This window comes from Leptodactylus fuscus, chromosome 1 (assembly GCF_031893055.1).
Source record: "Leptodactylus fuscus isolate aLepFus1 chromosome 1, aLepFus1.hap2, whole genome shotgun sequence".
Classification (NCBI taxonomy): Eukaryota; Metazoa; Chordata; class Amphibia; order Anura; family Leptodactylidae; genus Leptodactylus; species Leptodactylus fuscus.
In genome coordinates, this window is record NC_134265.1 from 203,294,456 (window position 1) to 203,307,947 (window position 13,492).

At 43.8% G+C, this 13,492-nt stretch overlaps 2 protein-coding genes across 2 annotated transcripts in view; both read left to right on the forward strand.

Annotated features, from left to right (window-relative positions):
• SSBP4 (single stranded DNA binding protein 4) overlaps positions 1-13,492 on the forward strand; it is a 584,851-nt gene that overhangs the window by 549,624 nt on the left and 21,735 nt on the right. The gene's annotated exons all lie outside the window — the stretch shown is intronic.
• Positions 416-8,765, forward strand: KXD1 (KxDL motif containing 1). The gene is made up of 5 exons (XM_075264450.1): positions 416-527; positions 2,852-2,961; positions 4,188-4,340; positions 6,318-6,364; positions 8,185-8,765. Exons 1-5 carry the CDS (start codon positions 483-485, stop codon positions 8,415-8,417), a joined length of 588 nt encoding a protein of 195 aa, XP_075120551.1. The 5' UTR covers positions 416-482; the 3' UTR covers positions 8,418-8,765.

The following is a 13,492-nucleotide window of genomic DNA, read 5'->3' on the forward strand; positions in this document are numbered from 1 at the left end:
AGACTATAGACTATAATGGGATCCTCCGGGTTTCCAAAGATTTTATACTGAAACTGGCAGAGACAAAAGTCCTCCTTGCTGGAATTATAAGTGGATTCTAAGAAGATGGGGAGTCCAACACTAGTGTGAATGCAGCCTTATTCTGAGTTGGGATTAGGAGATTTGTTACATTTGGGATGGCATCAATGAGATTACTGATAGGGAGTTCTGCACACTATGCCCAGCATCAGTGTCACAGATATCAGCAACTCTTCTACACTCACTGTTTACACCACACCGTTCTGCTCCACGTGCACAGTCTGTCACTTACATTACAGCGCGCTCAGAAAGGGTTAAACGGGCAGTGGGCGGGACTAGCAGAGAATCAAGAGCCAATCCACAGGCAGCAGGAAGTGACCAATGAGACGGAAGAATACAATTGTAACCAGGAAGTGGGGAGGATTGCCGGCGGCTGCTGCGTGCTAGTGGAAAGGCGCAGAGAAATGAGCAAGGACCTGCCCGAGTCCCAGGGGAGGCAGGCGCACTCGGTAACCAATGTCGTATGTTGTGGCTGCGTAGTGTGAAGCTGCTCTGCTGACGATCTATATGTGTATGTCTGAACTAGATCGGGACGTCCGGGCAGCAGCAGACAACTGAAGACACTAACGTGTAGCAGTAAGGTGTTGGCACCAGGTCTGCGGACAACTAATCTTAGTGCGTCTAGCAGAGAATGCACCTTCTCCGTCAGTCAGGTGTATCTGATCATGGCTGCTGCACAGTGCCGCTTAAAAGTCCTTTGGACCCCACAGCAAAGTTTGAACAGGACCCTACCTCATCCCTATGGTGTATTCTTGATAGTGGCAATTCTAGGTGTTGCTGCAGTGCCCCATAGCCGTGAATGGCACACTGCTACAGTCCCCACAACTGCCATTATTAAGACTACAGTAAGTAAGCAGTGCTGTGCCTGGCAAGGAAACAATCCTGTGTGCTCGGCTCCTGATGGTTGGACTTCCATTGTAAAATCAGTGGCTTATAATAATGATAGGCCACCAAAGTGTAAAATGTAGATAAACCCTTTAATGTTCTATTCCAGTTCTTTGCTATTGATGCGCTTTCCTCAGAATCGATCATCAATAAGATGGGACCCATGCTGATCAGAGCAAAGTGTGAGCGCAGTGACCTCTTCACTGTTTGCATTGCCCACCATCTGTTTTATAGTGATTGTACAATGTAATTATAGCCTTGCTCTTTAACCTCTGTGGGACAAACACGGCCACTTTAAAACCTACAGTCTACAATGTAAATAGTGCACTCACACAGGTGCCACCGCCCCTTCAAGCAGCGGATCAGAAGGTCTCCTGGGTGTTGGACTCCCCCCTTCTTGATCTCTTGTTTCTGACGTATGCTGAGGATTAGTTATCAACAGCAAAGAACTGAATTCCCTCCCTTTAAAAAGTACCTTTTACGTCCTCATAGATGGGTGGTATTACATACTGCTAGCTGAGTGATGACGCTAGGCTCTAAGGCCTACCTCATTGTCGTGGGGCAATATCTCCTGTACCATGGCTCATACTGGGAAAGCCGACAGAAGTCAGGGAAAGCTTCTCTCTCTTCTACTTTTTACATGTCCTACAAGGGGACTTGAAGCTGGGATCTCAGATCCCTGGTGCAATATACTGCAATGCATAGTACTGCAGAACATCTCACATTACTTTCTATAGGAACTGCGCATAGGCAGTCAGGAGGCCATTGCCATAGAAACCTCTCGGAACCCATCCACAATCTTATCGTAGGTTGTCTTAGGGCCGATAGAGGGGTAGGAATCCCTGGATTCCGTGTAACTCAGTGCTGAAAATGACATTACAGCGCCGTACTATTAGGGCTAGTTCACATGGGGTTCCGTGTAAACACATTCCGTCGCGGCTTTCCGCTCCAGATTTGGCCTAAATGAATGGGCCTAGTCCGGAAGGTCTGAATCAGCCACGGAATCTGCCTAAAGAAGGGGCAGCTCGCTTCTCTTTTTCCACGAGCGGGAACAAACCACTCGTGGAAAAAGGAAATGACTGGCTCCTGTTGATTTCAATGGGAGGCAGCAGGATTTTGATGTGGATTCTGTGTCAAAATCCTGACCATTAATATGAAGTTGGGCCTCCCCCTGCAGCTAACATAGCTTCTACACTTCTGGGAAGCCACTGATGTTGGATGAGAGGGTATTGCTTGCTATTTCCTTTCTAGCTCATCCTTTAGGTGATGGGTGGTGTTGAGGCCAGACTCTTGGAGTTGCTGTTGTTCCTAAACACTACTTTTTCAATAATGCCACTCACAGTTTAAGAATATGTAGGGAGGAAGAAATTTCATGACCTGAGTTGTTGTAATGGTTGCTTCTGGCCCCATGTTTGCAGTATGGGGGGGTCAGAAGTTCCTCATAGAGTTGATCAGTGCAGGGGCCAGCTGTTGGTCCTCCCCTGATCAGGTGTTATGGTTTGTCCTAAGGATAGACTAGAAAAACCTAAATCCTGAGCCATGCTTTAAGTACTGAGGAGACTCATTTGGCAGCTTGTGAAGTGAGCTTGTCCATGGTAATATGATTGTGCATAAGCAGGTGATTCATGAGGCCTTTGCATTTGACGTTTCTGGACAGGACTGCTGAATGGTCAGAACCTTTAACAACACATGTTGTGTGTTGGTGCAGGCTATTAGAAGGTGAACCACATACGGTACCTTCCTCTTTCCATTCCCCTAATGAGGATATTGGTGTACTGCAATATACACTCATCGATCCCGGAAACCGTCACTGAGGGATGGACAGAGATATAAAAATGTAATTGAATTTGTCTTGCTTGGACTCTAATTGTATGATTTGTTCTTACAGCCGGCAGACCACGTAATGGAACCAAGTGCTTCTGGAGTATTTTGTAGCAGGATACTAAATATGGTGAACTCAGAAGATGTTAATGCGATCATACTGGCTCAGAGGCACATGTAAGTTTCTAGTGAATTATGAATGCTTTGTCGGCGATACAGAAGCAGTAGCTACACCTAGGCCTAAATAAAAACACTACTAGTATAAATAAAACCTGACAGTTTGGGCCCTCTTTACAGATTTTGCATTTGAGCTTGAAGGTTCTCTTCAGGGTGGAAGTTTACAGGAATGAAATGCACCATCTGCGTATCTCCATATGTTTTGTATTATGTAACCAAAGGTCTAATAAATAAAAATTACTCTGACAAGGTGAAGATTAAGGCCCTCTTCAGACGGGGCAGATTTTGGCGCTGAACCCACGTCATAATCCGCCCCCTCACAATAGCGGTCTATGTAGACCGCTAGCTTACTTTTTTCCAACGTGCTGCTCACGGAAAAAAGTGAGCTGCCCTTTCTTCAGGCAGATTCTGCTGCTGATTCAGCCCTGGCGTCCGCCTTGCTGTGGCACCCTCCGGACTAGGCCCATTCATTTGGGCCTACTCCGGAGCAGGAAGCCACGACTGTCGGAAGCTGCAACAGTCGTGGCAGGGGCATTTTGGCCCTATTCTGGAATCGGGACCAAAATCCACCATTCTGCGCCTCATGTGAACGGGGCCAAAAAATGTTGATGAGTTGCATGCAGTGAGATTTGGTTACATAAGACACCCCACAAAACAGTAGCATACACAATACATGTCTAGCATTTATTATGCACTGTGCACATCCGTTTTTGTTTCTGGGGAAAAGGAAAAAAAGAGCGGTTTGGGGACTGAAACTTACCAGTTTTTAGAGTCTATTCTGTATGTTCAGAAACTCAGGTTTTGGGGTTGGGTTTGACCCTAGACTACATGTCTAAACTTGCTCATTGTAATAGCAAAGCCAGCCCCCTTCTGTTTTGTGCAACAGCAATGGCAGAGAATGGGGTTGGCTTTGTACAATGAGCAAGTCTGCCAGCCCTACATGATTTGCTATACTCAGGAACAGGGAGAGGAGGAGGTTGGCTGCTGGACATGTGATTTAGGGTCAGAACCATCAAGAAGTTCAAAGCATGGAGAACACATAATTTCGAGCTATATAGATCTGTAAAGCGTGGACTCCCTTGTCCTGGGCAAAGCTGAGACCCATTTAAAGTTATATGAAGAAATTAATTTGGTGCAAATTTTGAGCCTAAAAGTGAAATGTTCCATCTGGGAGGTCCATTTTAAGAAAATACATTATGATTATATATATTTATTTATTTTCTCAGGCTTGATCGTTTTGAGAAGACCAATGAAATGCTCTCAAATTTTAACAGTCTATCTAGTACACGGCTGCAACAGATGAGTGATCGATTTATACATCACACAAGAACTCTGGTGGAGATGAAGAAGGATCTGGACATAATATTTAGAAGAATAAGGTTAGTTCTTCAAGAAAGGCCACCACTGGTTGGTCTGGATTTGGCATTCATGCATGTGCTTCCCACTAGCCATTATGTACAATGGCTTGCTGGCTATGGATATTGCCAGTCCGTTATGCCGTGTGGCATAAGCCCTCTTCATGTTTTTCACATAGCACTTCTCCAACATGACAAAAATAAACTAATACACCCACTCCCAGATAGAAATGTGGAATTGCTGCAGAAATTGGCATTCAGCTATTTAGGCCTAGCTGTCAGGAGTTGATGGGAACAATGGTTGCATGAGGGCCTGCACAAACTGTGAACAGTCGCTGGATGAGCCAGACAGACCTCCAATAGAGAGGATTGTTTGATCTACCAACAAGCACAAACAGATCCTACAGTTTCTTTGCCCACAATACAGACATAGGTGACACATTCATTACACACCCCTCTTTCTGTTCAAACCATTTACAGACGCTTAGCCAAAGGAAATTTGGTGTCATGGCACCCATTACATGTCCTGTCATTGACAGCCAGTCACCATTGCCATTATTTCTAGCGGTCTTGTGAAGGAGAAACCTGAACTGCTGCAAATTGGAACCGTATCGATTGCAATCCAGTTTCGCTTTGGGAAGTGACGACGGTTGGGTTGAGTATGGAGGCCTCCCCTTGTGGTGATACAGCTAGTGATATGTCCAGGGTATCCTGTGGCCACATGTATTGCCTGTCATGGCAGGGTTTTCACATGGCATTTTTCAGCAGGATCATGTTTGCTCACACACAGGAGTTTCCCAGTTTTATCTGATTCAGTACAATAAATGGGTTTTCCTATCTCCCTCCGCAGCTTTGTCTGCTGTCTCTTCTTCTCACTTCCTGTATTCTTCAACAAGCTGGTAGGCAAGCTTTGACTATTTGATGGACAGGACCCTGTGAAATACCTCAGATGTAGACATTTGCCTTTACCATGAGAGATTATTTATTGCGATGACTATAAATCTATAAATGTATATTACATTACACAGGTTTGTATAGAACACTGACGCTGGGTTCACACCAGCGTATCGGTCTCCGTATCAGGTTTCCATCTTCTGCAGACAGAAGATGGAAACCTGTCAGACCGTGAGCGTTTTGTGCTCTCTGGGGCAAAAGTGTGTTTTTTGTTTTTTTTTTGTTTTGTTTTTTTTTCTTTCTTATACTAGACACAAAGTCCTGCATGTCCACCTTTGTGTCCAGTTAAAAAAAATCGGTTTCGCCGCGGAGAGCATAAAACGCTCACTGGCGCTCACAGCCGGACACTTTTCAAACCCATTCAAATGAATGGGTTTGAAAACTGATTGCAGGTTTCCGTTTTCTGCCCAGTTTCGAGCAGGAAACGGAAACCTGCATAACAGATCGGGGCGCAGATGTGAACGAGCCCTTACACGGATAATAGATTTGCCATAAACTCTATGCTCTCTTCGTGTTTACATAGATGGATAACATACACTGTCGCACACTGCAATTAGCTGACCTTATTGTCCTGACTCCAGACCCCAGAGTATAACTAGCAGTTGCACAGGGGAGGTGAGCAAATATAAACAGTGTTACTCTCCTTTGTTGGGCTCTGACACAGCTCCCTGTTCTCTTTGGGCCTTTTGACTGATGTCAGGTACTGCTGTGGCCTGTGTTTGAGGCTTGCATCTATGCATGAAAATACCACATGATTACTGAGGCCCAATCACAGTCCTTACCAGTTTGATCACCTCCCCTGGGCTTCTGCTTATTATACTCTTGGGTCTGAAGAGACTCTAACCCATAATTTAAAAGAGGCGTGGCCTAAATTGCCATTAATTGAAATTGAGGTAAAAATGCCAGTTAATCACTATTTTTAGGTCATATTCGTCCAGCACTAGTATAATGAAATACCATAGTCTTAAACCCTTATCTTCAAAGATAAAACCTTTCCTTCTGAAATTTTCTTTTAAAATTTTTATTTTTATTTTCTTCTTACTGCAGGATGTTGAAAGGGAAGTTGGCAAAACAGCATCCAGAGTCTTTCAGTAGTAAGTGTTTGAATGCATTGTCACATTGATCATTGTTTATATGTAATTTCCTTTAGATTGAATTATTCTCAGGAATGGAACTGAGGTGCAGCCCCTGTCATTAGCTGATCAGCAAAGGTGTTAGGAGTAGAGATGAGCGAATAGTACTCGATCGAGTAGGTATTCGATCGAATACTACGGTATTCGAAATACTTGATCAAGTACCACTCGCTGTTCGAATGTAAAAGTTCGATGCAGAACCAGCATTGTTTGGCCGAATGCTATATAGTGGGCCAATCAATGCTGGTTCTTCTTCTCCCTTTAGAAGTCTTCTCTGCGCAGCTTCCCCGCGGCGTCTTCCGGCTCTTCATTCACTCTGCCAGGCATTGGGCCTGGGCAGAGCCGACTGCGCATGTCCGCTTGTAGTGCGGGCATGCGCAGTCGGCTCTGCCCAGACCCGATGCCTGGCAGAGTGAATGAAGAGATGGCAGGCGCCGCGGGGACGCTGCAAGGAGAAGACTGCTCGGAGGACCCAGCCCGACCCTCACTCATGGACTTGGTAAGTATAATTTGATCGAACGTTGCCTACCCCTGAAACGAGCATTTTCCCCCCATAGACTATAATAGGGTTCGATATTCGATTCGAGTAGTCGAATATTGAGGGGCTACTCGAAACGAATATCGAACCTCGAACATGTTACTGTTCGCTCATCTCTAGTTAGGAGTTGGACTTTCACTGATCTGATGTAGATGACCTTTCTTAAAGTGAGTGCCCTAAAGGGGAGAGGGTCAAAGCTACTGCTGTTGGTACAAAACTTAATCACTTGTTGTATGTGGAGAGGGTATAACCCACTTGGTCGGAGCCAGAACTTCATTTCCTAGTGTTAACCTTCTAGTGACCGGACCTATAACCATGGTACTGTCCCCCCCAATGAATACGAGAGGAATTTTACAGCAAGTAGAAAAATCCAAACTGCAAGTTGTCTAAAAATACTCTCTGTAAACTAATAGGTATATGTGAATTTTAGTCTCAAAAATCACTACAGAATAAACCACTTCAAAACTGGTGTGGAAAACTATCGACATAATAACACTGTACCATTTTGGCGATCAGCATTAAAGGGGTTGTCCAGGCAAAAATGGACAAAACTTTTAATGTTTAAAGGGGATCTATCGTTGGGAAAAGTAATTTTTAACTAAGCACATACTTGCATAGCCATTAGAAAGGCTATTCCACACATACCTTTTGTATGTAAAGCTCCTCAGTTTTTGAAAAAAAAAAAAAAAGCATTCTCACCTGTTCCTGTTGCTCCATTGTCCTCCTGCGTGTCCTATTTCTGCTTCGGCGGCATCTCCCGGCATTCTGCTGAAGCTGCTGATTGGCTTCAACTATCACGTGACCGCTGAGGCTGATCAGGCCTCAGGAACAGAACCCATGATTACTCAAGTAGTGGCATTGAAAGCCCTTTGATTAGGCTGCGTTCACACTGAGTGTCAGACTGAGCACAGTAAAACAGAATCCCATTGACTTCAATGGGTTCGGTCTTACACGCGTATCACATTGAAAGCAATAGGTAAAAAGCCTTCCATTGAGTTTAATGGTTAGCGTGCGTAAGACCTAACCCATTGAAGTCAAAGGGATTCTGTTTTACTGTGCTCACTCTAACACGTGTTTACATCTCAGAATGAGCAGCGTGTTACTCCGTGTGAACGCAGCCTTACCCTCAGCGGAATTCCGGAAAACCGGGACTTTTTTTAAAGTATATAAATTCTTCATTTAAAAAAAATAATATATAAGCCAGCTAAGATGAAGTTTTTTTTTCTTTGTCACTTGATTGCAGATGTACATGAATCTCCTATTCTGGAAGATGACGATGATTTTGATCCAACCCCAAAGAGTGCAGCCACCACTATCGCTACTTCAGAGCAGAGTACAGAATCTTGCGATACTAGTCCCTCTATCATTTCCCCGACCATGAGTCAGGACTTTGAGGACTTATCCCAGGCCCCCTCGGAAACTCCATCTGCTAATGGGCAACTTCTGACAGATGATGAGGTGGCTCATGAGGACTAGTACACTGTTATCTGAAGCAGGTTATTGAAAAGACCCTTGTCTTGAATGGGATTTCAGGAGTTTTGAAATGAGCACACTGGTTCCAGAAGCAACCTTGGGGGTACTTTGAAATCCTAAGCCACTGCATGTGGAGGCATCTCTCAAGGCTGAAATCACACTCTCCCTTTTCCTGGTGAAGACTGTGTTCAGAGCTGCACTTGTTCATATATTTCCTCTATGTCTATATGTAAATGACTTGGCAATACTACAAAGTGAAGATTAAAGTAAGAAATGCCACTTTGGAAGCAGTACTGCAGATTTGTCATAGTTGCTTTATAATGCTTTGTCTTATCCTATGGATGTGTGTTATTTTTTATTATTTTTGATTTTTCTAAGTTAAGTTTGAACTATCATGATCAGTTAACCAAATGGTTATTTACATTTGTCATACATGTACATGTATTACCACTTATTGCTAATATATCTTTTGGTAGTGCTGTACGCAGGAGGTGGTCTTCTTTACATTGTCATTAGTTTTCAATAACAGATCAAAAAAATGTGTAAAAATCTATACATCAGAGTGAGTAAAAAAACAAACAAAAAGAGGTTTTTCCATATATGCTTTTTCAATAAGGGGGTTATCGTGGACTAGGATGGGGACCTTCTTCTATTGTAAGCTGTGTAATAATTCCAGCGTCAACCAGGAAGTATCCACATATATGAAGGGAAGTATAAAATATAACTTTTATTTACATAGGAATAAAAAACAAAAAGTAACTAGGTGGAAATATCTTTGTCCATGACTCGGCTACGCGTTTCAGAACTACGTGCCCCTTCCTCATATGTAAATAAATGTTATATTTTATACTTGCCTTCATATACATGGATCCTTCCTAGTTGGTGCTGGAATTATTACACGGCTTACATCATTATCGCTGGCAGGAGTCTGTACAGCAAATCCTTTGCATCCCAGTTTATGCTTACGATCCACTTTGAATATGGTGTGCTTAAGAATTTTTCTATACATTCTTCTATTATTGGGGACTGAACACTATGCCAAGAGACTATACTGTCCCATAATCACCGCATGAGAATAGTATGGAACAGTAAAGCCATGGTCATTCAGTAACACACAGCATCAAAAACCAAGTTCTGTCCAGATAGGACACAGTTGTTCCAGGAATTGCATCCATCTCACACGATGTTTTCAGTCTAAACACAACTGAGAGGGATTCAAAGTGCCTGTAGCATAGTCTTTTCAGGGGTTAAAGGGACTGGCCAGGTTTGACAACTCTTTGTCTAAGTTCAAGACTGTAGAACTGTAGTTGTTGCTGTAATTCATAGCATCATATATTCCTATATAATGTAGAGAATCCTCAAATCGATGAGCCCCAGCTTGTCCAGCATATGCGACAGTTACCCGGACCGTATCTCTCAGTCTGAACATGAACACTTTAATTGTCTATTATATTTATATGAAGTGTAAATAACCAAATGCCTAATAAAGGCCATATCAATCTAATGATATTAGGTCAATGAAACTATTTATTTGACAGTGTCCCTTTTAAAGAGGACCTACCTCCACTAATACTGCTTAACATTTGCTAATAGGCACTGCTCTGCTGATTCAAGCATATTTGAAATTTTTTGTCTAGCCCCCACCATTCCCAAGCAACAGGCTGATGTGTGCTAGATTTGTTATTTAAAGGGATCCTATCATTCACACACTATTTTTTTTCTAGGTACCACGTCGGAATAGCCTTAAGAAAGGCTATTCGTCTCCTACCTTCCATTGTCTTCAGTGCCGCCGTTCGCCTAAAATCCCGGTTCTTGTCGGTATGCAAATTAGCTCTCTCGCAGCACTGGGGGCGGGCCCCAGCGCTCATGCAGCACTGGGGGCGTTCCCAATGCTGCGAGAGAACTCTCTCCAGCGCTGCCTCCATCTTCGTCAGCAGCGTCCTCTTCAGCCTCTTCTTCTGGTGGTGGCTTGTAACTTCTAGGTCTCGGGCCTTGAGCAGAGCAGACTGCGCATGCCCACAGGCTACAAGAAAATGGTGGCTTACAATACTGTGCAAGCGGCCATTTTCTCGTGGCCTGTGGGCATGCGCAGTCTACTCTTCCTGAAGCCTAGAAGTTACAAGCCACCACCGGAAGAAGAGGCTGAAGAGGACGCTCCTGACAAAGATGAAGGCGGCGCTGGAGAGAGTTCTTTCGCAGCATTGGGGACGCCCCCAGTGCTGCAAGAGAGCTAATTTGCATACTGACAAGAACTGGGATTGTAGGCAAACGGTGGCACAGAGAAGACAACGAAAGGTAGGAGACTAATAGCCTTTCTTAAGGCTATTCCGACGTGGTACCTAGAAAAAAAAGTGTTTGATGTGTTCATGGGAATACCCCTTTAAAGAAATCCTAACTATTAAGTTTGTAGATAATTAAAAGTTAAACATTTTTGCAAATAAAGTAATTAAACATTTTTCTCCAAATATCTTGTCATAAGTGATTGTCTTGTTTGGTTGCCAGTGGATACAGCCATGAATGCAGGACCTTTCAACTATGATTTCCTTATTGTCCCTGAATTATCTTATACTTGTAGTGTCTCTGCCTGATAACCCAGCTATAGTAAAGAAAACATAGTTGGGTTCCTGACCAGTCCCAGACCATAGAAAGTTTCTGCATTAGTGGTCATATCCATTGGCAACTGATCAAGACAACAGACTGTCACCACTAAGGGCTTGTTCACACCTGCGCCCAGGTGTCCGTTATGCAGGTTTCCGTTTCCTGCATAAAACAGAGCAGGATATGGAAACCTGCAGGAGTCTTTCTCACCCATTCATTTGAATGGGTGAGAAAGCTGTCCGGCCGTGAGCGTTTTACACTCTCCACCGCGAAACTGGGTTTTTTAATCTGGACACAGTCGGACATGCAGTACTCTGTATCCGGATTAAAAAAAAAAAACGGTTTCGCGGCGGAGAGCATAAAACGCTCACCGCCGCTCACGGCCGGACCCGGTCTGTGCTTTCCGTCTTCTTGCATGTAGAAGATGGAAAGCACAGAACGGAGTGCCGAATGCAGGTGTGAACCTAGTGTAAGAGAGTTGGAGAAAATCTTTAAAATGCTACAGAATTTTTAAATACTTATTTGCAAAAATGTTTAACTTATCTACAAATATAGATATGATTATTATCATGAGAATACCCCTTTTAAAGAGGACCTTTCACTAATTTGGGCACAGGCAGTTCTATATACTGCTGGAAAGCAGACAGTGCGCTGAATTTAGCACACTGTCGGCTTTCCCGATCTGTGCCCTGGGTAAAGAGCTATCGGTACCGTAGCACTTTACAGTCAGAAGGGTGTTTCTGACAGTCAGGTACATCATTCTCCACAGCAGCGCCTGTAGCGCCTGCCTGTGCACAAATCGGTGAAAGGTCCTCTTTAAGCTTTGTAATGTCTGAAGGGGCAATGTTGGGCAGGAGGGTGTGATTTAGAGTTCCAGAGACAGCCAGTGTCAGAGAACAGAATTGCATCCCTTGTCTGCTCCTACCTGATACCGCTCTGACTGTACAGAGCCTAAATAGCATGGTAGGCACCAATACTAACAGGATTTATTGCACAGGAATGGTAGGTGCTAGAGAAAAAAAAATCCAACTGTTCCAGAATCAGTGGAGCAGCACCTATTAAATAATACAAAGAGTTGGAGCTTGTTGGAGGTGGTGAAAGGTCCTCTTTAAAGATTTATTTACACTTGCCAAATTAGTTGCCAAAATGCCCTATTTGTCCTCCCAAGGTGGATAGTGTCTGCAAGATTTACAATTCACCAATGTGGAGGGACAATGTAAAAGCTATTTCTTGCTTATTTCATTGGGGGACACAACACATGGGTATAAACCTGGCCACCAGGAGTCTGACACCGCCCCTCTATGCTAGTCAGTCTTAGCATAGTGACTTTACCCGTTGTTCACATCTGCGTTTGGTAATCTGTTCAGGGAGTCTGCATGGGGACTAACCCCCCCCGAGCGGAATACCAAACGCAATTGCAAGCGCTGTGCAGTGACAGCACATGGATCCCATAGACTACCATAGGGTCCGTGTGCTTGCCGCGACCTACCTACACGAATCATGTAGACGGGAAACTACTTTCCTGTCCACATGCTCTGTGCGGAGATCATATTCATGGGGTCCCTGGCAAACCATGGCTGTTTGTAAAACAAAGCATATGTTATTGTGGTCTTATGGTAATTTATACTATGAATTCTACTGTAGTTTATTAATACAATTACTTCAAAATAACAGCGAAATTTTGTGTTAATTGTTTGCAATAAACCATTGACTGCAATGTGCAGCTATATCCTTGTAGTAAGAAGGGGAAAGTGTTTATTTTCCTGTCTTCATATATAAACTTACTTATGGTACATCCTGTAAAATCTAATGCGGTGTTCTCACTTGGTCCTTGCCCACCTTTTGTGTTTCCGCCTAAATCCCTGGACAGCTTGCCGGTGGTCAGTTTAACCCCTTCCGGCGGAGGCCGGGTGTTTATACATGGCAACAGCCATAGCCGCCTGGTATCTGCTGTTTTAGACAGCAGACACCCAGCGCTAATTCCCGCGATTGGGGCCCGCAATGGTCGCAGGCATTAATCCGTCTGTTCACAGCGGCTCTTGGGAAAGTTCCAGGGCTGGAATCCCATCGACATGACAGCTGGGAGCCTTCTGAAGGCTCCCTGGCCTGTTATTCAATGGATTCTATCGCAGGCTACTTTATGTAGCCTGCAATAGGATTGCTGGGTTTTTTGCAAAGAATTGCAATGCAAAAAAAAAAACAAAAAAACCCCAATAATAAAAAATCAAATCACCCACAATTTACCTAAAACACATCAGGTATCCCTGTGTCTGAAAATGCCTAGTCTACAAATCTATAAAAATATTTTTCCTGTACAGCAAACACTGTAGCGGGAAAAGAAGATCAAAAGTGCCAAGCCGCTGTTTTTTTTTTTTTTCACTGCTTCACCTTTGATAAAAATTTGAAAAAAAAGGGGCAACACGGTGGCTCAGTGGTTAGCACTAGAGATGAGCGGATAGTATTCGATTGAATACCTCCCC

Excerpts from the sequence above, each read along its gene's own strand:
- KXD1 (XM_075264450.1), top strand. The coding sequence starts at position 483 with ATGAGCAAGGACCTGCCCGAGTCCCAGGGGAGGCAGGCGCACTCG. Across the intron at positions 528-2,851 it reads AGGGGAGGCAGGCGCACTCG|CCGGCAGACCACGTAATGGA; the intron begins GTAACCAATGTC and ends TTGTTCTTACAG. Across the intron at positions 2,962-4,187 it reads ATACTGGCTCAGAGGCACAT|GCTTGATCGTTTTGAGAAGA; the intron begins GTAAGTTTCTAG and ends TTATTTTCTCAG.